The sequence below is a fragment of the Pogona vitticeps genome, chromosome 5 (genome assembly GCF_051106095.1).
Source record: "Pogona vitticeps strain Pit_001003342236 chromosome 5, PviZW2.1, whole genome shotgun sequence".
NCBI classification, from domain to species: Eukaryota; Metazoa; Chordata; class Lepidosauria; order Squamata; family Agamidae; genus Pogona; species Pogona vitticeps.
The window spans coordinates 83,399,305-83,423,820 of record NC_135787.1 but is presented as its reverse complement, the minus strand read 5'-3'; the positions used below and the strand labels follow the sequence as shown (position 1 = coordinate 83,423,820).

The 24,516-nt window shown below is 39.4% G+C and overlaps 1 protein-coding gene across 2 annotated transcripts in view; it reads left to right on the top strand.

Moving 5' to 3' along the window:
- Positions 1-24,516, top strand: part of SLC34A2 (solute carrier family 34 member 2) — a 47,241-nt gene extending 22,725 nt beyond the window's left edge. For both annotated transcript variants that reach the window (XM_020780452.3, XM_078394044.1), the window contains 6 exons: positions 1,244-1,339; positions 1,946-2,066; positions 3,753-3,920; positions 7,187-7,303; positions 8,157-8,281; positions 9,645-24,516. In XM_020780452.3, the coding sequence (XP_020636111.3) occupies positions 1,244-1,339; positions 1,946-2,066; positions 3,753-3,920; positions 7,187-7,303; positions 8,157-8,281; positions 9,645-10,220 (1,203 nt within the window). In that variant the 3' untranslated portion in view covers positions 10,221-24,516. The remainder of the gene's footprint in view (positions 1-1,243; positions 1,340-1,945; positions 2,067-3,752; positions 3,921-7,186; positions 7,304-8,156; positions 8,282-9,644) is intronic.

Genomic DNA, 24,516 nt, shown 5'->3' with positions numbered 1-24,516 from the left:
ATACTATTGCCATTTTTATAATGCAAAAGGTCTTGGTAGAAGTTATTGTTATTCCCACATCTTGTTGGACCTTTTTTTTTTTTTTTTAAGAAACATGCTATACCTTTATAATATTGACAGGCTGACCCATAATGTACAGGGCTGGCTGTACATGTATAAAGTTGATTTATGACATTCCTTGTATCAGGAAAAAGATATATAAAATCTCTATTGCATATTACAGTCATAGAGTTGGATTTGTAGGCATCTGTTTCAACCCCTGCCCATTGCAGAAGACCTAGAAGCTGATTTGCTTCTGCTTGAAGACTTCTGAGAAGGGAAATCCTGACATCCTTCCAAACAATTAATTCCATTCTCAAGCCACACTATTCGTCAAGCAGCTTCTCCTAAATTCCACAGCAGCTATCCTCCTGTAACTTAAGGCCATTAGGTCTGGTATTGCTGTCTGTAGCTGCAGAGATGATGATGATGATGATGATGATGATGATGATGATGATGATGATGATGATGATGATGATGATGATGATGATGATGATGATACCTTTTGCATGACAGGCCTGCATGTATTTGAAGTAATACAATGCGTCCATTCCATCTTCTTTTCCCCAGGTTAAACCTGCCTGAATCCGTCAACATTTTCTTATTAAGATTTGTTTTCCATACCCCTGATAATCTTTGCTGCCATCCAGGCAGGATAGGGGAAACAAGTGCATAATTTGCCTTGGATGAAGTTATTTGGTAATACTAAACAACAACAAAGTGATGAAACTTGGAAACACTGGTTACGATTAATAAAACAGAAAGATTTATATGATTTATATGCCCTTCATGCAGAAAGGTCCACTTTCAATTTCTGGTATCTCCAGCGAGGTTGGGTAAGAAGCTTGAAACCCTAGAGAACCATTGCCAAGCAGGGGCAAAGGGACTAATGGTTAATAGTAACCGATGATTCCAAGATTCTAGAACTCAGCAGTTTCCCAGCAAAAAGAAAAAGGAAAAACTTTCCCACAAAACTCTTCTTTAAAATTGTTTTTATATTATTTAAGTTTTTTAATTTAATTTATGTTTTCAAGTGTTTACTTCATTTATCCTTGGTTTTGTATTGTCATTTTAACTTTTCTGACATCTTGGGAGGTTTTCAAGGGTGGAATGAGTTGTAGAAGTAAACTATAGTTTACTATAGCTATGTGTTCTTATAAAATATGATGAACAATGTATCTTTTTTGTTTGCTTTGATTAATAGCTTGATAAATCAGTGATAAGTGGAATTGCTACAGGTGATGAATCAGTAAGAAACAAAAGTCTAATAAAAATTTGGTGTAAAACTGAAACTAATGTGGTGAGTACTATATTAATATGTCATTGATATATACGATTATATAATTAAATATTTTATATATAATAATATAAAATAAAATAGTCACTTTATTTATTTTTCTTGATACCTGGTTTTCAGATGGGATTATATTTATTTAGCTTAATTAAGATTTTTGTCTTATGAAAAGTACAGATTTAGCACTAAAATATCCTGCCTGCTTTAAATCAACTGAAATCCGAGTATGTGGAAAAACAATTTGATCTAATTCACTTATTACAAGATAAAATGAAAATCCTTGATTCATTTTTAACAAAAAAAAAACAATGAATAGCAGCTTTGAATACTGGTGTCTTTGTTTGGATTGGCATAGAAATAGTGCTTATCAGTTGTAAAATAGTTTGAAGGGCTCAAAATGATTCACATTATTAACATGGCAAGAAAGAAAGAAAAAAGGAAGATTAGTCTATTAACAAGGTAGAATGTGAAAGGAGGAAAGAGAGAGGGCCCATGTACTGGCAGTTTATTGTTTCGTTGTTAAATTGTTTTTCAAGTGATAAAGAGCTACACTATATCATAATGACCAAAAAGTATTGATTTCATTGGGCTGTTCTATTTGTCAATGTCTAGACTGCACTGAATACAACTGTCCCGTCACCTGAAAACTGTACTTCTTCTGACCTTTGCTGGACAATTGGAAACATGACCTGGACCACGAAAAATATTTCCAACACAGAATATATTAAAAAATGTAAGGAGAAAAAAGCAGCTTCTGGTATTGTGAAGGTATTATTATTCTGATTAAGTAGATTCCACGCTATGAAAGCAACTGAGTAAAACAAAGTTTGGGCACAACAGTACGTTCCTTCACAGCCTGGAAGAAAAATCCTGTGATTTTTCTCTCTCTAAATCTTCGTATACTCATAGATATTACATGAAGCAAAAGTCTGTATCCTATTCAAAGCAAAGCAAAGTGTGCTGCTTATGTACCACCCCATCAGCTTTCACTTTAATTGTGCAAGCTATACATTGCCCCCCACCCCCCCACCCCCACACCCCATTAGCTGGATACTCGGTTTACTGATTTTAGAAGGATAAGAAGGCTGAATCAGTCTTGAGCCAGCTACCTGTGGCCATTGGGATCACTCTCAGGTTGTGAGCAGAGTCTTGACTGTAGTCCTGCAGTTTAACCGCTACGCCCTGAGGCTCCTGTTCCTGTACATAGGCAGAGCTCCAGCTGAGAAAGCTGCCACAATGATCTGGCCGGGTGTGGTCACATGCCTGACTACATGACCTGGATAGATAGGACAGTTTTGCCTTCTTTCACATTCGGTTGAAATGAAATGAACCTCAAGTTCTTTCCATCCCTTTTAGAAAGAAATTTGCAAGCGTTATTAAATTTTTGTTTTTAAAAAGGAAGTAAATTATATTATGACTTTTCTATACCAGTCAAATTCAGCAGGTATCATGGTTCCCATGTGAACAGAATTGTGTTGTTGTTTTTCAATCTGCCTATCATGTAGTTGTTAAAGAGGAAATGCTGGTCGGGGGAAAAAAGGTGGCCATCCTAACTGATCTCCATAAACAAGGTTGAATTCAACTGCAGACTTTTAAATGTTAAGTATCCAAAACACTCTGAAAGGATAGGTGCATCAGGTTAGCTGCCTCCCAATTTCAGTCTTCTAAAACCTCAAGTTCCTTCTGAAAAATAATATATTCTTTAAAATTCTCACTAAAAAACAGCCACAGTGAATGACACACTTAACTATTACTAGTGACAGAGCTTGAACATTTTTAAAGGAACTTGTTGCATTATTCATTACTTCCAGACAGTCAGCTTGTCATTGTCATTATTTTGTTCTGTGCAAGTAATTCTTGTGTTTTACTATATGTCAAATATATACCATTTCTTTCTTTTACTGGCCAATTCTGTTACTACACTTTGTAAATATTTACACAAATACAGAAGACAAAAACAAAGAACAGTTCACTTGGCAATGGCATAAAGGTTAACATTCCTCTCAAAATATCTCTTAAAATGGCTTTAAAAGTAACTTTTGAAGGTTACTAGAAAACATTTTGTTACACTGAAGTAACTCTGCAATTATTTGTTACTTCTTTTGTCCTAAGTTTGTAACAAGTCATTACAGTACTCACTATCTGAAAAATTAAGCAATTAAAGGCAATGATGTTACTGTCACGTCCAAGCTCTGGCTAGTGCTTAGGGTTATACATTTAAGTACGTGCATAAAGGCAATGCTACATATAGGTATAGGTATGATTGCTTCCATGTGGAGCATCAGCTAGGGGGGAAAGTTTGCAGTGTGTGGTAATGTAGTATTTGAAAATAAGAAAAAAGGGAGGAATGAGAAACATGTTATGACCAATTCTCAAAAATACTTCAAACCATTTAATTGACTTTATTCCCCTTCCATAGGTCAACACATTTTTGCAGGAACAAGTCTCCCAGATCTTGCAGTTGGTCTCATCCTGCTTGCATTTTCCTTGCTTGTTCTCTGCACTTGCTTGATACTCATAGTCAAGCTGCTGAATTCCGTACTTAAGGGACAGGTAGCAACTGTTATCAAGAAGACACTCAATACTGGTAACTATCTTTTGTGTTTTTAAACATACCAAATGGAAATTACTAACACTTATCAAAGTCTGAGTCTACCAAAAACTTTTCCAGCATGTATCCCTGTAAAATGAGTGAGAACTGAGGAAAGACATAGCCAGTGGCAACTGTCTTTTTAATGTATATTTGTGTATCAGTGGGAAGATTTGCCATACAGGTAAAATAGAAATCACAGGAAATTTGCCTCCCTGCTTACATTCACTGAATGGCATAGAAACTGGTGTTTCTGGTCCTGTTAATGTGGTTGTGTGTCAATAGCATGACTACATGGCTAAAGCCACTTGGGTATATTTCCCTATTGAATACACTGCCCTTATTCTAGCAGAACCCTAGAGAGACCCATCTGTTTCATCCTGGCTGTTCCTTTTCAGCATTAAAACCCATTGTAGCCCAACTCAGGCATTCCAGTGTATAATCCAGTGGATTGTGGACTCAGGGATCAGGATACATATTCCATGTAGGGCTCATCCCAAATGTTCCCATGTCCTCCAGATCCTATCCTTTCATCTCACACAACCTGCCCTAACTCTTATGCTCTGTTGTCCAGCCCTTACTTTCTATTTCCCAGCCGGTATTTTAAGCTTCTCCCCAAGGGAACATTGCATCCCTTTCACTTGTGTGTTATATATGTGGGTAATGATTATTAATGAAGTAAGTAAGTAAGTAATTGGAGGGGAACTAAGTACATGTTAGAGCAGGATCTGTCTGGAGAGTGGAGGATTGGCAGGGTTGGGCATCCCCCACTTGATTTGCTTTTGACTTAATGCTCTATCAAACTTCTGAAAGTTCGTTTTCCAAAGCAGCCAAGTGTGTGAGTGTGTGTGCGCACATGAGGTAGGAAGTCTCATGAAGGAAATAAATGACCAGTCATTTTAAGGGTTTTTTCTCCTAGAAAAGGAGAAAAACCTTTGTAACCAAATTGTAACTGAAAAGGAACAACTGATTTGATATCATTTGGAAGTGGCATCAAATTAACTGAAGGTTTGGCTTGGCTTGGTTTAAATGGAAAATTAATTGGGTCACTTTGCCTTCTATAAAATGTATATCTGTATACAGTGGAACCTCTACTTACAAACGTCCCTACCTACAAACAATCCAACTTACAAAGAGCTCTGTTCACAAAATTTTGCTTCTACTTGCAAACGGAGCTTCAAGATATGAACGAAAAATACTTATGTGGCTTCTAGGGTTTGTGTACTGTGACCCCTCTGTTGTTTTAAAATGTGTGGGTTTAAAATGTGACTCCAAAGTCTTTTTTTTTCCTTTGGGGATCTGTTTGCTGTAATAATGGTTGCTGGTTGTTGATGCAGGCAGGCTGTAAAATGCAGTTTAGACTCCACAGTCTTTTTTTCTTAAAATCAAAAAATATTCTGCCAGGGGTTGTGCTGGCTGTTGATGCAGGCAGGCTGTAAAATGCAGTTTAGACTCCAAAGTTTTTTTTTTTTTGGGGGGGGGGAAATCTGCTGTAATAATGGTTGCTGGTTGTTGATGCAGGCAGGCTGTAAAATGCAGTTTAGACTGTCTTTTTGTGACAAGGAGTTCTGTGCTGGAATAATGCTTGCTGGATTCTGTGGCTTTTGTAAAGGTGTTCTGTTTAAAAGGTGTTCTCCTGCCCCTTTATTTATTTATTTATTTATTTATTTATTTATTTATTTATTTATTTATTTATTTATTTATTTATTTATTTATTTATTTATTTATTTATTTATTTATTTATTTATTTATTTATTTATTTATTTATTTATTGGACTTATATACCGCCCCATAGCGCTACAAGCACTCTCCGGGCGGTTTACAATTTTAATTATACAGGCTACACATTGCCCCCCCCCCCAGCAAGCTGGGTACTCATTTTACCGACCTCGAAAGGATGGAAGGCTGAGTCAACCTTGAGCCGGCTACCTGGGATTTGAACCCCAGGTCGTGAGCACAGTTTTAGCTGCAGTACAGCGTTTTAACCACTGCGCCACGAGGCTCTTTTAAGCTAAAAGGTGCTTTAAAAAAAAAAAAAAAAAAAGGTGTTCTGTTTAGAAGGTGTTCCCTTCCCCCTCCTTTCCCGCCCTTTTTTACCTGAAAGGTGCTTGGCTTGGCGTGGTTTTGTTTAAAAGCTGCTTGTTTTTAAAGGTGTACTGTTTAGAAGGTGTTCCCTCCCCCCTTCCATTCCTGCAATTTTTGTGACCTAAGTTCAACTTAGGTCAAAAGAAGAAAAATTCTCTCCCTAGTGGTAGAGGATGGATTAACCAGCTTTGCATTAGTTCCCATAGGAATTAATGCAAAGCCGGTTCCATAGCTACTAATGCTTCGACTTAAGAACAGCGCCTCTAGATAAGAATGAAAAACAGACAGAATGAATTAAATGGTTTTCAATGCATTCCTATGGGAAATTTTGCTTCTACTTACGAACGTTTCAACTAACAAACATTTTCTGGGACAGATTAAGTTCGTAAGTAGAGGTTCCACTGTATTAGCATATGTAAATGTTATACAGCTATGCGTCCTATGTGCTTTGTCCCCAAATTTTAAAAGCACTCAGTGCAGTGGCTCCCAAACTTGGGTCCCCAGATTTCTCAAATGTATTAGTAGTGGTGTGAGCCTCTGTTGCAAAAGGCTCAGATTGGAACCTTTCAATTGTCCCTCTTATCCACTAAAACAAACAAACAAACAAAAATGCCACATTAAAGATAATTTTTAAAGGTTTTCTTCAATATTTTTGAAAGAATTCTTGTGAAAGACAACTGCTTTCCAAAGTGAATAGGCAGTGGATCTCTGCTGGAAAGGGATCAGATCAATACCTTTCAATGTTGACAATATTTTTTTTTAAATCCAGCATGGAAGGTTGGTTTTGTAACTTATTTTTTGCTCTTTTTGAAATACTTTTATTTTTTTTTCCTTAGAGAAAAGAGAAATGGGCCTTAGAAATACACATGGACAAAATTCTAGTATGATCCACATTCTTTTGGCACCAACCAGCATGGAGTAGGAAGAAGTGCTCCATCTGGATGAGCCCTTAATGTCTCGCTAAACAAAAGTACTAGTTGCCTCTTCGTCCACATTTTACAAGACTAGGCTCATTTATCTCATGTTATGTCTCCAGCTGTTTGAAGATGTATGTTGCCACTATTTTTATAATTACTCAAAAAGCACTCAAGAAAACACTGAACAAAAATCTACACTTCATTTAGAGTAGCACATTCATTCTCTCTCTCTCTCATTTCTCTCATGCTTTTGTTTTCTAGATTTCCCTTTTCCATTTACTTGGCTGACAGGGTACTTGGCTATGCTAGTGGGTGCTGGCATGACTTTCATTGTTCAAAGCAGTTCTGTGTTCACGTCTGCAATTACACCACTTGTTGGTAAGTGTTATATGGAACTATTTTAAGTAAAGGCTGGCCTAGCTTTCAACTATAGGGTTTAAATGGCAATGGGCTAATTTCAGTACTTATATATGACCATATTTTGTGTTGACCCCTCATACTGTACGGTAAGCATCCACCTTGAGCCCTAACAATGGATTAGAATGTTCTCCCTCACTAGCACTACCATTTATGAATTGTTGATGGTCCATTGCTACATATGCTATGCATATATAAACCAGAACATCAAAGAAGTGGATACTACAGGTTGTAAAAATATTCTATAACAATAGAGGACTGGTAATAAAATACTCTTTAAAACATAGGTCTAATGTAGTATAGCAATGAGCTTGCTAAACTGTTTTAGGTAAACCATTATCTCTTAGATTATAGTTACAGGCTGTTAAAATGTAAGGTTCAGTGTGAAATACTTATGTGAAGAGCTTTGAACACTATAGTGCTCTGTAAATGATGTTTCAATGTGCAGTACTTATCGTCCTCTGATAACCTCTGCACAATGATAACAACCACTATTAAGGCTGTATGTGTTACGTCCCATTGATTGTTAAACAAACCTTTACAGCCACTGTTAAGACCATCACCTTGCTGCTATCTTTTGCACTTCTATTACATTTCACATTCCCCATTTCCTCACATGTTTGTACTGAGGCTACACTCATGCATCCAAAGCATTGGTCCAGAGTCTATGAAAACTTGTGTTAGCTAACGCTTCTTAATGTTTAAGGTCCCCCAAGACCCTTTGTAGGTTTTGTTTAAAAGGCAAACTGAAAGGCTACCACTTTGGCAATAAACAATGATGTGATTATTCATTCTTAATTTTTTTCCCTATCAGGAATTGGCATTATAAGCATTGAACGGGCATACCCTCTAACTCTGGGCTCAAACATTGGTACAACTACAACAGCTATTCTTGCTGCTTTGGCTAGTCCTGGAAGTACATTAAAGTATTCCTTACAGGTCAGTATTGCTTTGAAGGTTATCTTTAAAAAAAGATTTATAATAAGTGCTTCATGAGGAAATTTAGAATCAATATGATTTTTTCCTGAATGAAGCCTGGAGATTTCAGTAGAGGAAGGGGCTGCTTAATCTTGAAGACGGAGGAACTGTTAAATCCTTTGCCATCCAATAGTTTTCCTGTTCAGCATTGCTTCTCCATACAGAATTTCTAAATGCCATAGACAATAAATGATCTTGCAATTTGAAAACTTTGCAGAACTGAGGTAATTGGAAGGCATAACACAGGAACATAAGATTTTCCTGTTGTGCTCTGTAGATGATCTTGCTGATATATACAGGATGACATCCAGAATCAAGAGGATTGACTTAAAGGGTGGGGAGGGTTCCAGACAAGTTGTCCTCTGGATCCCTTCTAGCCCCAGTTAATGGCTCCCTTCTAGGGAAATGAATCTAGTGGTAGCTCTTCAGACTACCAGTCCCCCCCCCCACTCGCCCACACACACAAAGATCAAGGGTTGATGGTCGAGCATTCTTAAACCTATAATGGTGTGGTATCCATATGTGTGCTTCAACTTTCCTTAATTCCTCTCCCTTCCATTCCATCATGCACCCAAATGTATTTACTCTCTGTTTAACACGAGGCACAGTTTAACTCTAACATATACAATGACAACTTATGGTTCATGTTTTGAAATAAGAACTTGAAACTATGCTTTGAGCAGAGTTCTGGACTGGAGAACAAACATGATCCCTAGGTTGGCATATTATCAGAAGGCTAGATCGTAAGGAGTGTGTCAGCACCCCAAGGCAGGGAGGGGTTCAGGAAGCCCACCAGGGCTGATGTGGTCATTCTTCTGAAAGTGAAGACTTCCTCACTTCATCCAAATCCACTATGCCCTTTTTATGTTCTATTTCTTTATATCCAGAGATACAGTACTATTGAAATTGAAATTTAACTTTTGTAATTGAAAGTTTGGAGAAGTGTGTTCTCTCTCTGTTTGTGTTTCTGTGATAAGGCCTTTTTATTTTGTATGAATTTTAAGAAAACAAATCAACTGAACTGAAGATTTTGTCTTGCTCAATTCCTGTCAATTTCAATAGGACAAACTGTGTGAAAGAACTGCCAGGGGTTTTGTTGTTGTTGTTGTTGTTGTTGCTGCTGCTGCTGCTGCTGCTGCTACTGTTTTTTTTTTGTATATGTAGGTTGGAAGATCATAAATGGTGGGAATTAGTATAGGGTGCAGTGAAGAAAGGGTGAACAACAATCATTAATGAAATGTAAAATCACATGCACATGTACATAAGTCACACATTTAACAATGATTCTGATATTTCTTTTTTGCTTGACTGCCTTGGCTTTCAGATTGCTCTCTGCCACTTCTTCTTCAATATTTCTGGGATTATCCTGTGGTATCCTATCCCATTCATGCGGCTGCCAATCCGCTTGTCCAAGGGTCTAGGGAACATAACAGCCAACTACAGGTGGTTTGCCGTCTTCTACCTTCTCCTCTGTTTCTTCCTGATCCCTTTGGTGGTCTTTGGCCTGTCTGTGGCTGGCTGGCAGTACCTCGTGGGCATTGCTGTTCCCATCTTGGTCTTCTTGGTTGCTGTGGTAATCATCAACCTTCTGCAAAAGAAACAGCCACATTTGCTGCCTCAGAAGCTCCAGAACTGGGATTTCCTCCCCAGGTGGATGCACTCCTTACAGCCCTGGGATGATATCATAACCTCTGCAAGCTTTGCCTGTGGAAAGCACTGTTGCAGCTGTTGCAAATGCTGTAGAGGTGAGAATGCTGAACAAATGGCAAAAGAAAATCCAGCAAAAGCTGTGAAATTTCACGAAAACCCAGTTTCACTGGCTGATGAAGAAAATGGCCTTCCAAAGGCACAACAGACAGATAAATCAAACCAAACAAACTTTTTCACCACGCCCTTATAGCAGAAGATTGGGCTTTAGAGTTGTGCTCTCAAGGACAAAAACTAGGAGGAGAAAATGTGAAGGTTGAGAAATGAAGCTGAAGGGAAAATATGTTCCAGCTTCTTCTACCTAAGGAAAATAATACACTGGTGGTGACTAACCAATTTTGGCAAACAGGCCACAAGTCAAGTCTAAATGATGAGATGCCCATTCGGAAAAGATGGTGTCCCAGGTGTCTTGTGGGACCTTGACTTTAAATCACCGAGCCAGAGAGAGTAATGCAGAAGTGAAGTCTGACTCTGTACTACAACCTGGCCTCCTGGCCTTTCTGCTTCTGTTTGTTACTGCTACTGCTACCCAAGTTGGTTCTTTCCCTTGGGCAAGCATGTTTTCAGCAATGGAGCCAAAATTTGGGTATACTTAAATCTAAGGTGAGGTCTGCACATAAAGGATGCCTACCATGCTTCAGGCACATAGCAGGTAGGCATGCCATTTCAGGCTTGGGGAGTGAGGGTAAATAGTCTTCGATGGCATGAGATTCACAAAACCACCCCGAAATATCTGTTCTTGGTAAGCTAAATTGCTGATCACAAGGGGAGGATTGGAAGCACTTTGAGATGAACATGCTTAGAATCTTAACATAATAAGAATAATTTTACAACTGCAGAACTGGATTGAACTCTATAGATCATCAAGACTGTCAAAGAGGCACGGTGGGGAGTCCAGCTCCCAACCTCTGGCTTCGCAGCCAGAAACCTAAATCTAAACTACTATCCAGCAGTTCTATGGACAGAGTTATCTAGATTTTACCTTCTGGCAAAGTGGAAAGTGTGTATCTGCATGAGCCAGTCGAAGGGAAGGGCTTTTGTGTTCTGTTGTCTGCCACAGGACATACTTGAATTTTTGTGGTATAAATAGGTGGGGCTTAAAATCTTTATCTATGGCTTGAGCATGCTCCATTTGTAAAAAAATCATAAGTGTAAACAAAAATTACATGCGTTAGCTATTGTGTATTGGGATTTTAACTTACGTTGGCTAAAATTAGTTAAGATATCCATACAGAAGCGTTTTGTATCCTCTTGTTTACAATGGAGGAGTAAAGGATGTACTTATATCCCTTCCATTGAAATCAATGAGATTTTAAATATGCTTACATTTGCATTCTGAATTTTGGATCCATCACTCATAGCTAGTATGGCCAATAGCGCTGACGGGAAATGAGAGAATCCAAAACAGCTGGAGTGCACCAGTTTAGGAAGGGCTGATATAGATCGTACTTTATACATACTCGTTTCTTTTTTCTTCACCAAAGCTTACATGAAAGAAAAGAGAGAGATCATACACCCAACCCTGTCTGTGTTTACTCAGAAGTAACTCTCACAGTGTTCAGTGGAGTTCAGTGCCCAACCAATGTTAACTGAATAACATTTTTTTAAAATAAATGAGGATCATACGCTTTACCCAAGACAAAGAGCTTTTGATAATTTTACAAGCAGTTTTGCTTCCATGATCCTCTTTCAAATGCACATTTCTTCTCATCTAAATTTCATAGAGCCAAGCCATTTATCCATTTTATATAGGAAAAATGTGTGATTTTGTGTAGCAAGTTAGCTATACAAACACAAGTAGAACAATCTGGCCAAAGTGAAGCACTTTCCATTGTTTTCAGTGGGAGATGTAACTCATGCTTACATTTATGCTTTAATCTCTCCTGCTTAATTTGACAGTGTGTAACCACATCAACTTTTTATATTCCTTTAAAAATGTGCTAATGTCTGATTTTTTTGTTGCCAGTGTTGTCACTCTTGACCTGCAGTATGTTTTTGAAAAATATTTGTCAGATACAAACGTTAGTAGGATCTTATCATGCCTGGATAATTCTAAGTAAAATCGGTGAGCACATTCATTATCTGCTTCACTTTTGGTCAACCACATATTCTGACCTCATCTACCTCCTTTTCTTTTCAGCCTTTATAGCAAGGTTGAAAGGGTTTATGACCATACAAATAGTGTCAGCCTCTGACTCTGATTATCTCCAGCCAGCATGGCCAGGGCTTATGGAAGCTGGACACCAATACTGGGACCTGCATATCAATAAAACTTCTCAAACAGGAACTATTCCCTTCTTCCTTATTTACTATTAAGACATGTCTCTGGTACCTTGGAGACCACGCATACACAGGGTCACTGTACCTCAGAGGCAACTTGACAGCAGGTAATAGTAACAACCTTGAGGTTATGCTGCACAGCGCTAGACAAGGGCTGAGATGAAACACTAAGAGGAAGCTCTTGGGCATATGGCTTTCTAGGCTTATGGCCAGTTTGTACAACTGGCCAAAAACCAAAAAAGAAAACAAAACAAAAAAAAAAAAGAAAAAGAAAAAAAGAAAACATTTACTGAACTCTTCAGGCTGGGTAAAACAGTGCAAATTTGATTTCTTTCTTACAAAACCAAGTAAGCAAACTAAGTTCTATGCACATAGAAGAAATAAATAAATCCAGGAACAAAACTTAAGCATGTATTTAAATCCACATCTGGTGTGGATAACAGAGCCTAAATCCAAGGTAACTTCAGTGGAGGAAAATAAAGCACAAATGGAATTTCATTGAATTTCTAGGTGGGCAAACAATATGATTCATTTTGGAGTATTGGCCATTACTCTGCGATCAGTTGTGCAAGCAAAAACAACATCCCCATCTTGCCTAGACTATAGGATGAAGTTTCTTGTAGTGGTAAACTACTTGTTTTAGCATTGGGTCTTGGGGAGAGTTCTGCACTTCTCCATTCTACCTGCTTTTTCTTTCTTAAACAGAACCTACCAGCCCTCTGTTTTCGACATGCTTGTCTCAGATTCAGAATTAATCCAGCAAAACTCTTCCCCTAGAACTGCCACTTCTACAACTCTCCACCTTCAGGAAAGGCTTTCTTGCTTCATTTCACTGCTTTAGGTGTTTACACTGAACTGATTACATAGTTAAGACTTACTGCCGGATATAAAAATCCAGGTGAATAATAAGGGCTCATTTCTTGACTTTAGCCAAAAGAATTATATCTGCATAGGTTGCCAGTGTGCATGCCTAGATGCCTTTAAAAGGGGATTGGACAGATTTCTGGAAGAAAAGTCCATTACAGGTTACAAGCCATGATGGGGATGTCTAATCTCTAGGCTTAAAAGGAAGGTACTTCAAAATGCCAGATGCAGGGAAGGGGTATCAGGAGACAGGGATCTAGTTGTCTCATATGCTCCCAGAGGCATCTGGTGGGACTACTGTGAGATACAGGAAGCTGGATTAGAGGAGCCCTTGGCCTGATCCAGCAGGGCTCTTCTTATTTAACAAATCTTCCCCCATTCTTATGAAAGAGTTGCTGAAAGTAATATGGTGTTGTTGGATCAGAGCCATTGCTAGCCCTCTCTGGGCGCTTCTCCCTCCTGCAAAAACAATTGTATGTGACTTGAGTGGAGTCTCTTTAGGGCAATCTGTTCCTGTAGTGAAGATGGAAACTTTTGCTTTCTGTGGAAGACAATGTGCCTTCCAGAGTCCCATGCAGATGCTTTGGATGGCAGCGTATCTTTTCTTTCAAGTTTTTACACTATTTATACTTGTTTTTCATGGGTAGCTTTTCCATAAATTTTGTAAGAAATGTTGGACATGACTTGATTTTTATATTGCACATTCCCATATGTTGCACTGTTTGTAAAAAAAAATTAAAGGAAAGAACGGATATTTTGTAAAACAGCTTTTAAAATAATGTTTTATGTGTCTGAATATGGAAAGTGTGGGTAAATTATAATGAAATTTGCTGAAAAAACAAAATCAGTTTTGTTCAGCTTGGAAAGAAAGGAAGAATTGTGTCTATAATGCGTTAAAATAGTGAAATATTTCTAGCCACTTTTTGATGTAAATACATATTTTTCTACTATAAAAATGTTTCTTTATGTTAATTGAGAGGAAAATTATGTATCCCCACTTATGGAAAATGATCTAACTTTGCAACGACATTGTTTTGTGTGTTTTTCTCTTATGGGGAAATGATACTGTATGCAAAATTAAAGATTTAAAAACACTATTAAGTGTAAAGGTATGTGCATTTTTACACAAAGAAGGCATTTGTGCACATGTGTTTATTGAGTACTGTTTAGACATTTCCCCTGCCCAGTTTTATGAGCAACTTAATTTAGTATTACAGTATTTGACAGAAAGAACACTGGAGACTTCTGGAGACTTTAAATCATGTTGGTAGAAAAACAGAGCAGAAATTAATGGTAATTTGCATAATATAAAATTTGCACATGTGCAAATATGGCTACCTATTTTGCATAATATGTTAATTTGGCCACAGACATGGAGAACTCTAATTATCATCTTGGTCTAACCTACCTCATAGAGAGGTGTAAACATAAAATAGAAGAGTACATTTGCACTCATCAGAGGAAAGGTAAATTAAAAATGACACCTAGTTTGCTGCAAGCTTGTTTATTTTCTAAATAATCTGCTAATGACTGAACATCTCAATCTGTAGCATTTGTAAAATGTGAACAAACAGAAAGCAGATAAAAAGTAAAAACTTTAGCTACACTGAATGGCTATGAGCGTCTGTTGCTCCTTTGTGATCTAAAGGAGTGGTGATTTCCTTCCCGTTACAGGTGCAGCTTTGATTGCCCATGAAATTGCACACCCTACAGATCTCTGTCTTTGTCCCCATCTCCTCCATGCTAGAGACCATATCAGATCTCTCTAACACACTGTTTTCTCTCATACTGTGCTTACCATGTAGTACACTGGCCGACCAAGGGCCATGAGGCTCCTGATCCACCCTCATCAAGGCCAAACTGTGTGATCAAGCACTCCCCAGGATCGATAGTACTCATGTCATGGGAGATTACTTGCATCCACCTACCCCAGCCCCCCCCCATTAACAACAAGATGCCTCTTGCTTTAATAACTACCCTTGGGTATCATTCTCATCACATCCAACATTATGCCCATTGCTCTTCTATGGACACATGTATTTTGTCAGTGTCACTGCTTTCACTGCTTCCTCTCACATCAGAGATAATACAACTCTGTCTTGCAACAGTTTGTGGCTGTATATTTTTAGCCTTTGACACCCCACTACCTCTCTCAACTGCATCTGGTAGTGTTCAACACTACATTCTTCAATACTTCAAGAAGAAATCCTCATCCTACTCAAAAAGGGCCAGTTCAACATAGGACTCTCAACCACCCCCCTTCAAGACAACATCTGTGCAGCCATACACAAGACTCCATACCCACAAACTACAGTCCCTCATCAACCCAAATCAGTCTCTCCCAAACCATGTAGTTTATGATATTCCAGGCCTTCCTGTTGTGTAACAGCCTTGTTCCTTACAATCATCAAGATGGACACTACTGGCAGTATCCATCCATCCTTGCAGCTCATCATATCTAAATCTTTCCCAGCATCATGACTACTACCATTGCAAAAGTCCAGCAGTCTTATCTCCGATGCATCCACTTCGGGGGGTGGGGATGGGGAGCCATCCACACATTCAGTCCAGAGACAGAATTGCAGTCACTGTTGCTCACTTTCCCAGCCAACATTTAAGACTCAATCCATCACATGCTGACTCTCACCGTTCCATTTCCTGCTTTCTACCACACAGCTAACAACTGACACTTCCAGGCAAAGATGGGATGGCCACCACAGCCACTGCTCTGTCAACAGTTTCTGGATGCCCAGAGAGCACACACTCCACATAAACATCTTGGAAGTCACTATAGCGTGGAAAATTCTGCATGCCTTCAAGTTTTCACATTTATATAGTACACATCTCCACAGACATCATGATGATAATCTAATAGGGCAGAACATGTTCAGTAACTTTCCTAGACATCACACACTGTATTTGGGATTGGTATATCCTCAAGCCACATCACTCTTGTTTCTATCCATCTACAGTGGAAACACAACACAGCTATAGGGATTTCTCATGAGTGGCACCTATATCTGTAAGTGGAAATCAGTTCCATTGATGAAGAAAGCCAGACACAAATCTCTTTGCCTCTCCACAGGACACCCAATGCTTTTGATGCAGCTTGAAAGGTCATCCCACAGCATGTGTTCCGATCACTATAATTCATGTACCTCTCATGATGACAGTCCTCATGAAGACCCACGAAATCCTTGTTCCCACCACTTCTATATCTTGTAAATCAGAGTTATATTTGCTTTCCATTTTACCTGGATCTTCTTTTCATAGCAGACCTTTGGATGTATCACCCAGACTTCAAAATCCTATGTCTCACAGTGTGGCAAAGTGAAACAAAGGATTCCCTTCAGACATTTTCTGAGAGCCCAGTTACATTAGTAAACAAGAACAACAACCCTGTTTCAACTGGGTTTGTCATGTTTTAAACTGATGCAAAAAAAGGATGAACACATGATGCATGTGCAAGTGTGGAATAATGTGAAAGGGAATTGTGTTTCTTTTTTGAGCAGCAGCAAGTTTTTTTGTACACTTCAGCCAGAGGGCCGTTTTTTTTTAAACTCAGATGTGGAATCGATTCATTAGAATCAATTCCCCATATATGAACACCTCTGTCGGGCCTTTATGCTGGCCGACTCTATCACCCATTTTACCCTGGTTAGTAAGCCAGTTGGGGGTAAGCAAGTGGTGGCCTCTATCCATGTAAATAAAGATTGCTATCACCACCTCCTCCACCAGCAACTTCCCTCCCTGACTTTTCCCTAAGCCTCTCTGTTTTTTTAAAAAAAATTCTTGCATCTAGTATAGCAAAAGAACAGACATTTCCTTTCAGCCCTAATGGACAGCAAAAGAGCAGCCCTGACCACCCCCTGCTCCTATTTCCAGTTTCAAAAGAAGTGTGTGTGTGTGTGTGTTGGGGGGACACCTAAAAATAAAATTATCCAACTCAAACTGAGGGGTGAGGGAAGGGCTGAAAGTGGCAAGGCTTGCAGTGGGAGGGGGAGACACACACACACACACACACACAAACACATGCACACACACAGTAAGTGGAGAAGAAAGGAAGGGAGAGATGTCTGTCTCCCTGCATGTGGGAGACAACAAGGAAACGTCTGTTTTGATTTTCTCTCTATGTGGCATTCTGTTCTTTTGCTATGTTAGCTGTGAGGAAAAGATCCCAGAGGGGCAAGGGGATGCACATAATAACACAAAAAACACGTGACTTTAAACTGAATTCAAAAGGCACTATCCAGGACCTGATTTATTTCATTAAGGTAACCCTGCTTTGGAAATGGCTTGTAAATCTACCCACTGCTCATATCATGCTAAGTGCCTTTGATTCTTAGTGCAGCAGCAGTTTTCACAAGATTCTGTAACTCTCAGTTCCTCAAATTTCCTCTCCAGTTGGGCAAGAAGTTTTTTGCCATGCCCTGATCTGTCTCGGCTTATGGCCTGCAAGCACCTGCACTGTCTCTCCTCCTAAAATCTTTCAGAAAGTTTTTTCCCCCAGGCACTGGCATCTCTGTCTCATCCTCCATCAGGACCATGGAAAGCCCTTCGAGCTACTCACTTCCAGTGACCTCTGTCTACTCATCTTATAAAAACATTTTTTGTAGCCATCACTGGAGAGCAGAAGGCTAGCAAACCAGCTGCCTTATGCTGCTAGACTCCCTTTTGCCAGACCCACAAGGAACGTGAGTAAGATATCTCTTTTCTTCCAAAGGTGTTTTTTCTTCCATTCATTTCAATGAGTTCACATAACTGTCACTTTCTATGTCCACAGAACAAAGGCCTTCTACAAATCCTCCAGACTTCCTGTTTATTTATTATGCAGGGCCACTGAAGGAATTCCCTACCTGCAGCGCATAGGCCATCAAAATAGGTTGTAGCTGCTTTCCATGTTGCATGTGATCTTGCCAAATCATAACCACTACCAAACATCTCGGCCTATTCCACCAGCTTACTGCCAATATCCTCCTACAGGAAGTGTCCTTCAGATGGATGTACAGAACCAACTTCCCATGTTCCTCCTCCACAACTGTCTGTGTTAGAGGGAAAGCTGCTTTAGGTTGCACCATCCTCACCCCTTCTCCTAGTGAGTATAGCTTGTTATTCACTCATATGTTTAATCATCATCATCATCATCATTTTAGAACTGAAGAGCTGGAAGTGTTCACTCATGGCTCAGCGAATCCAGACCCTATCAAGGAGTCACAGTGGGGAATCAAACTCCCAGTCTCTGGCTCTGCAGCCAGATACTGTACCTAAATCACTGAGCTATCTAGCAGTTCTGTGAGCCACAGAAGCCACAAAGAAGAAGGATAAGTCACTTTAACCATGTTTCTTTGGCTGGTCATTTGCGCACTCACACAACACACCCTCCTATTCTCTGCTTGTTCTCACTTCAATGCTGCACTTGAGGGCCTCAAGCATTTGAGGAGAAAGTAGGAGCTATTGTGACTCTTGTGTGGTTTCAAAGGGGTAGATTCCCCACCCAAACATCTAACTCAGCTCTAAAAGTTCTTAAATTAATCTGTACATTTGCAAATATGACTCTTATATGTGAGTGCCTGGACAGGTCAGTGGGTTGCAGCATATGGCATTTTGGCCTTAGCAATATTTCACAGCAGAATCACAGGAATTCCCTACCAACCCAAATGTGTGCTTGAGACCCATGAATCTTTTTACCTTATGCTATTTTATACTTTAACTTCTACATAGATCCTATAGATCCTATAGAGATCGTATAATCCTACCCACATTTCAAGATTATCCCGATGAGTGGCTGGTTATGGACTGTCTATGAGACCAGCGCACCTATGTTACTACCCAAGTTGCTAATTTTCCCTTAGTCACAAAGTGACTAAGTTCAGTTCAGTTACTGAATGATACTAAAGAACATTTTTTTCTTTTATTTCTCATTGTAAATTATGTGTGTTATGTGTAAATGGTTCAGTCTGCATTTCGAATAGGTTAAACTACAGTAATAAATTATACTTACTGATATTATAAATTGGGCAAAACCCTCTTGTGCAACTCTATGCCACACAAGTAGGATGACATCATCACCCAGCACTGGTAATACAGTGGACCCTTGACTTACAGACGGCTTGACTTACAGACTTTTTGAGTTACAGACTTCTCTGGCTGCAAAATTTAGGTTTGACTTGCAGACTGAGATTTGACTTACAGACCAGAAAAAAACCAAAATGGAACAAAAACGGCCTGTTACGGGATTAATCGGTTTTCAATGCACTGTAGGTCAATGGAGACTTGACCTACAGACTTTTTGACTTGAGAACCGCCTTCCAATACGGATTAAGTTCTCAAGTCAAGACCCCACTGTAGTAAATTTAAAACTAACAGCAAGCTTCCTACCTCCCCTATTTTAGGTTCTGAGGCTCCCTAGGGCTCCCTTTTGCCCTGGGGAAAGCTCTTAGAAGCCTCGAGGAGGGGGGACTTTGGTAAGTAAAAGCACTACCACAGCGATAGGGACTCCTACTGGCAATTTCATGGTGGTCCAAATCACACTGACAGTGGTCTTTGGCTGATAAAGGTTCTCTGCTCCCCCCCCCCCCAAATCTTCTCCAGGGCAAAAGAGAGCCTTGGAGGATTTTAAAACATGAAGGGAGTGAGATGGGTAGCTTTCAATGAATTTAAATCAATTTGCTGGTGCCAGATGATGAAATTATCCATCTTTTACAACATAAATTTACTCCATTTGGATTTTAGCCATTGATTCGTAAAATGGAAAATATATTTGTGACAGAATAGTACTCCTTAAAAACAGTATATTTATGCTAGAAATGGAAGCTTGCACTTTAGATTTTAAAAAAATCAAATAATAGGCCAACAAATTGGTAATTTGTTCTGTTTTCCTCAGTTATTACTAATACCTATTAGTTATTAGTTACTAGAGTCATTGACTGAAATGAAATACATAATATTTCATAAACATCTGCCTCCTGAAGTGACTGGGAGGCCAATATCCATTGCCAATTAAGATCCAACAGCTAGTCCAGTATCTGAAATGGATACTGACACCATCTTTGCCTCAGGCCTCATAATACCTTGCACTGGCGCTGACTCCTAAGTCAGGGCCTGAGCACACCAACCAAATGTCCCCCAGTTCTAATTATTCTTTCCATACCTCTGTTGTACTGAATCAAGGTCACATGGTATATATACCGGGGTTAACATTCCCATTTGTTTTAACGTTACCAATTCATTTCTTCCTATTTTAAACATTATGGCTGCCAAAATGATAGAACTGATTTATATTCTGTTTTGTTTCCTGGGGCAAAAGCAAAAAGCGTGCTGCTTATATACCACCCCATAGTGCTTCAAGCACTCTCTAGGCGGTTTACAAGTTAATTATGCAGGCGACACATTGCCCCCCCCCAGCGAGCTGGGTACTCATTTTACTGACCTCGGAAGGATAGAAGGCTGAGTCAACCCTGAGCCGCTACCTGGGATTGAACCCCAGGTCGTGAGCACACGTTTGCCTGCAGTACAGCAGTTTAACCACTGCGCCATGGGGCAGTGCAGCCCCTGACTCTTGAAGACGTGCATTGCACACAATGGGCCTGCCCTCCATGCCTCCCTCCCTCCCCCTATCTCTAAAGGCAAAGGCCAGGCATACCGACTGCCCCCTGTGCTGAGCTCCACAGGGCAGGCACTTCTTTGAGGTGGCACTTTGGTTCTGACTGCTTTTAGTTTTCTGTTTTCCCCGATGGGGAACACAGATGGGAGGCTCAGCAAGGGGACCTGTGCTGTGGGAGTTCCTGTCAGGCCTCCTTCACTAGCTGAACCAGGATGGGACAGAGTGTGCCCCGGGCTGGAGAGGTCTCAAGTTGCTGAGTGGCATTGTTTGTGGGCCCATACCAGACCAGGCAGGATGTGTGTCTGATATGTGGGAAAGAGAAGTTAATGCAGAAGGCCTGGGTATCGGAGTGGGGGTATATGGGATTAATTTCACACATGCAGTACTACTAAGGACTGATCCAATACATCATTAGAACAAAATAACACAACCCTCCCGGTGAGGGGGAAATAAACCACAGATACACTGTTGGCCAGGAAAATGATTCAGTCATGGTCATGCATCACGTGATTGGAAATTTATGTGACAATCTAACTGGGCTATAACTGGAGTACATTTGACTGGTGTGGCCAGGCCCTCAAAATGCACAGGGCTGGAGTTTCAAAATACGTAGGACATAAATATCACTGGACTTTGGTGGTGTCTTGTGAGAATTACGCTTGAACTTCTGGCTTGGACTTTAACACAGAGTTCAAGATTGCCCAGAAATGTTGGAGAACTGTAGTCCAAACCTTAGCAAACAGGAACAATACACTGGTCAGAGAGTACATTTTTTCAGATAATCTTCCTTCCCAGAATGTCACTGTCAACTGAATGCTAAACTTGTTCTTCCAAACAAAAGTGACTAATCTTTTCCTTCACTGCTCCAAATCCCCCCCACCCCCCCAAGGTACATATTGATTCCCACCCTGACCCTACCTTAAGTTCATTTAAAAAAAATAAAAAATCCCTGTCTCGCTGTGTCTATCCTATGAGCATGTGCATTGGTATGCTCTCCCAGAGACCAAACCAAGAGACAGATTGTGATAACATTACTCAGTGTAAGCCCCAAGAGAAAAGACCAACTGCATGTCAGTTTAATGATTATGGAAAAGAAAGCCTTTGCTTTTTCTCTCTCTCTCCATTATCTAAGGAGGATTGACCTCTGAAACAGAAAATGGTCAGTGAGACCTTGAAGAGGTTTTTTTCCCCATTCTAATGTTGCTATTTTTTTTCTCTATCAGATAGATATTTCAGAAATGTTATTCCCAGAACTTGTTTTGTTACAGATGAAAACAATGGCTCTGACAAAACAAGATAGATATTTTAAGGCAGATGATGTGCCTAGATTAAAACATTTTTCTCCAGTGAGCAAGGGAACCATAGTTGTCTCCTTACACACTTAAAGTTGAACCTGGGCCAAGATCCTCTTAATTCTGGTTTGGGAACTGTGGTGAGGAAAGCTGAACTGGTAGCTGAGCAGAAGGAAAAAGTACTCAACCTGGCCTCCTGCAGATTATCAAAGGAAGGGAGCAAAAGACAGCAGTATAGGACCGCCAATGTGTGTTTGCTACAAAACACTGGAAGACACGATATACAGTACCTGGGAATATGCAAAATGCCTTTATGTTGTCATTCAGCAATGGTATCTAACTCCCATTAACATCCTGAGAGCCTCCAGATTATCAAGGGTGGGTTTGAGCCCCAACACCCTACTCTTTAGCAATCATCCAGTAAAAATAGGGCACTTAAACTGTAGGCCTGATGTGATTATCTTATTACCGTCTTTTTATTACCACACACCAATTGGGACTGCTTTTATAGTGTTTTCTATCTCTAGTATCTACAATTTGACGTCACTATTGTCGTCATAGCCGCTCTTGACGCATCTCCAGGTCTTTATTATAGCAATCTCTACAAAAGTAGTCTTAATTCCATTTTAACATCCATTTAAATCTGACCTTCAGGACTCAACAGTTAACCAAATGTATAATTTTGATAATAGTATGATTTGATAATAGTATGGCAGATAATGTCATGTGACAATCACCATAAAATAAAAAACGTAAGTGGCTCTTTTGATTGTCTGGACCTCTCCTCACCTGTCCTCAGGTATAAATGCGATTCATTTATGTCTTTATCAATTACATGATCCTAGTTCATATGTTATAATCAAATACACTGTATATAAGAACACTTGAAGTTCATACATAGCTACATCATTATTGCTACCTACAGTTACCCTGAGGTTACTAACAGTTACCCTCCGGACCACTTCCTATGCTGCAGTGGTCCCCATGCGGTTAATATTTTTCTCATTACAGGGGTGGCGTAGGATGGAAGCACAGGGCTGTATTAGCCTGTTACTTCTGTTCCAGACAATTTGGGTCTTACATCTGAAGAGTCCATTTTGATACTGATAAAATATTTATTCTGTAATTCCTCACTACTGGCCAGGCTGGCTAGGGCTGATAAGAACTAGAGTTAAACTATGTTTGGAGGGAAACAGGTTTGTGCCCACCCCATTTTCCTCTACCTGATGTGTGCCACCACCAAACAACAACCACCCTTAAATACTTTCACTACATTTGTGGTTGCCCTTTGACTTGTAAAAGGGACTCCTTCCTTTGGAATATTCTTTTACCCAAAGCAGGGAAAGCAGTGTTTCCTTTCCACTGCTGATTTATCATTGCCAAAATCAAGGGCTGAATTTACACTCTCTTTTCTGGTTAAAAAAAAAAGTAAGAACACTTTTGATTAAACAAATACTGTACAACCTATCTTATTGATACACATTTGACCATGTGTCTCAGTGTTGGTCAGGAATATATGTGGCATAGTATCTTGGGTGCTATTTTCTTCACCACACTACCTTGTGGTGACAATTGAAAACATTTTAATTCAGACAGGCTTTTAATATTTAATTTTAACATAGCTAGATGTCCTATGCTTGATACCATTATATCCTTTACAATGTGCTTTTTAAAATGTTTTATATGTTCTAATTTCTTTCTAGGTGATTTTAATATTTCATGTTTAATAACTTTTAATGCTACATGTAGCTTGTTTTAATGTTTTTCACCAGGAGAAAGGCATCATAAAAATAGGAAGAAAGAAAGATAAAGAAAATACGAAACCAGATTTATAAAATAGAAATAAGTTTATTTTAAAATTAAAAGCATAAGATTCAATATTACAAACTGTTGTTCGAAGTATATAGCTGAAGTCTCTAGAAATCATAGCTTCACAGAAACAAACTTCCCAGTTCTTTCTGATAGCCTAGCTCTTAACAAACTACCTCATAGCTCTTATTCTTTTTCCTCACTGCTTCCAATCTCTCTTAGATTCTGACTTCACTCTAATAGCTTCCTAATTCTTTCTGACTGTAATTCAAACTCCAACACAGCTAAGCTCAAACTAAAATCTGGATTGAACTCTTTCTCTCTCACACACACAACATCTGTACAGTCAGGCAGCATATCAACCATTAGAACACAATTTCATCCATACACATCCATTTCCCCATCCCCAGTGATTCTAACAGACTCTCCTGACAAGCTCCAACTTTCCACTGTCAGTCAAAACCCGGTTACTCACAATGCCCACTAGCACATAACTATATTTATTTATTTATTTATTGGACTTATATACCGCCCCATAGCAGTACAAGCACTCTCGGGGCGGTTTACAATTTTAATTATACAGGCTACACATTGTCCCCCCCCCCCCAGCAAGCTGGGTACTCATTTTACCGACCTCGGAA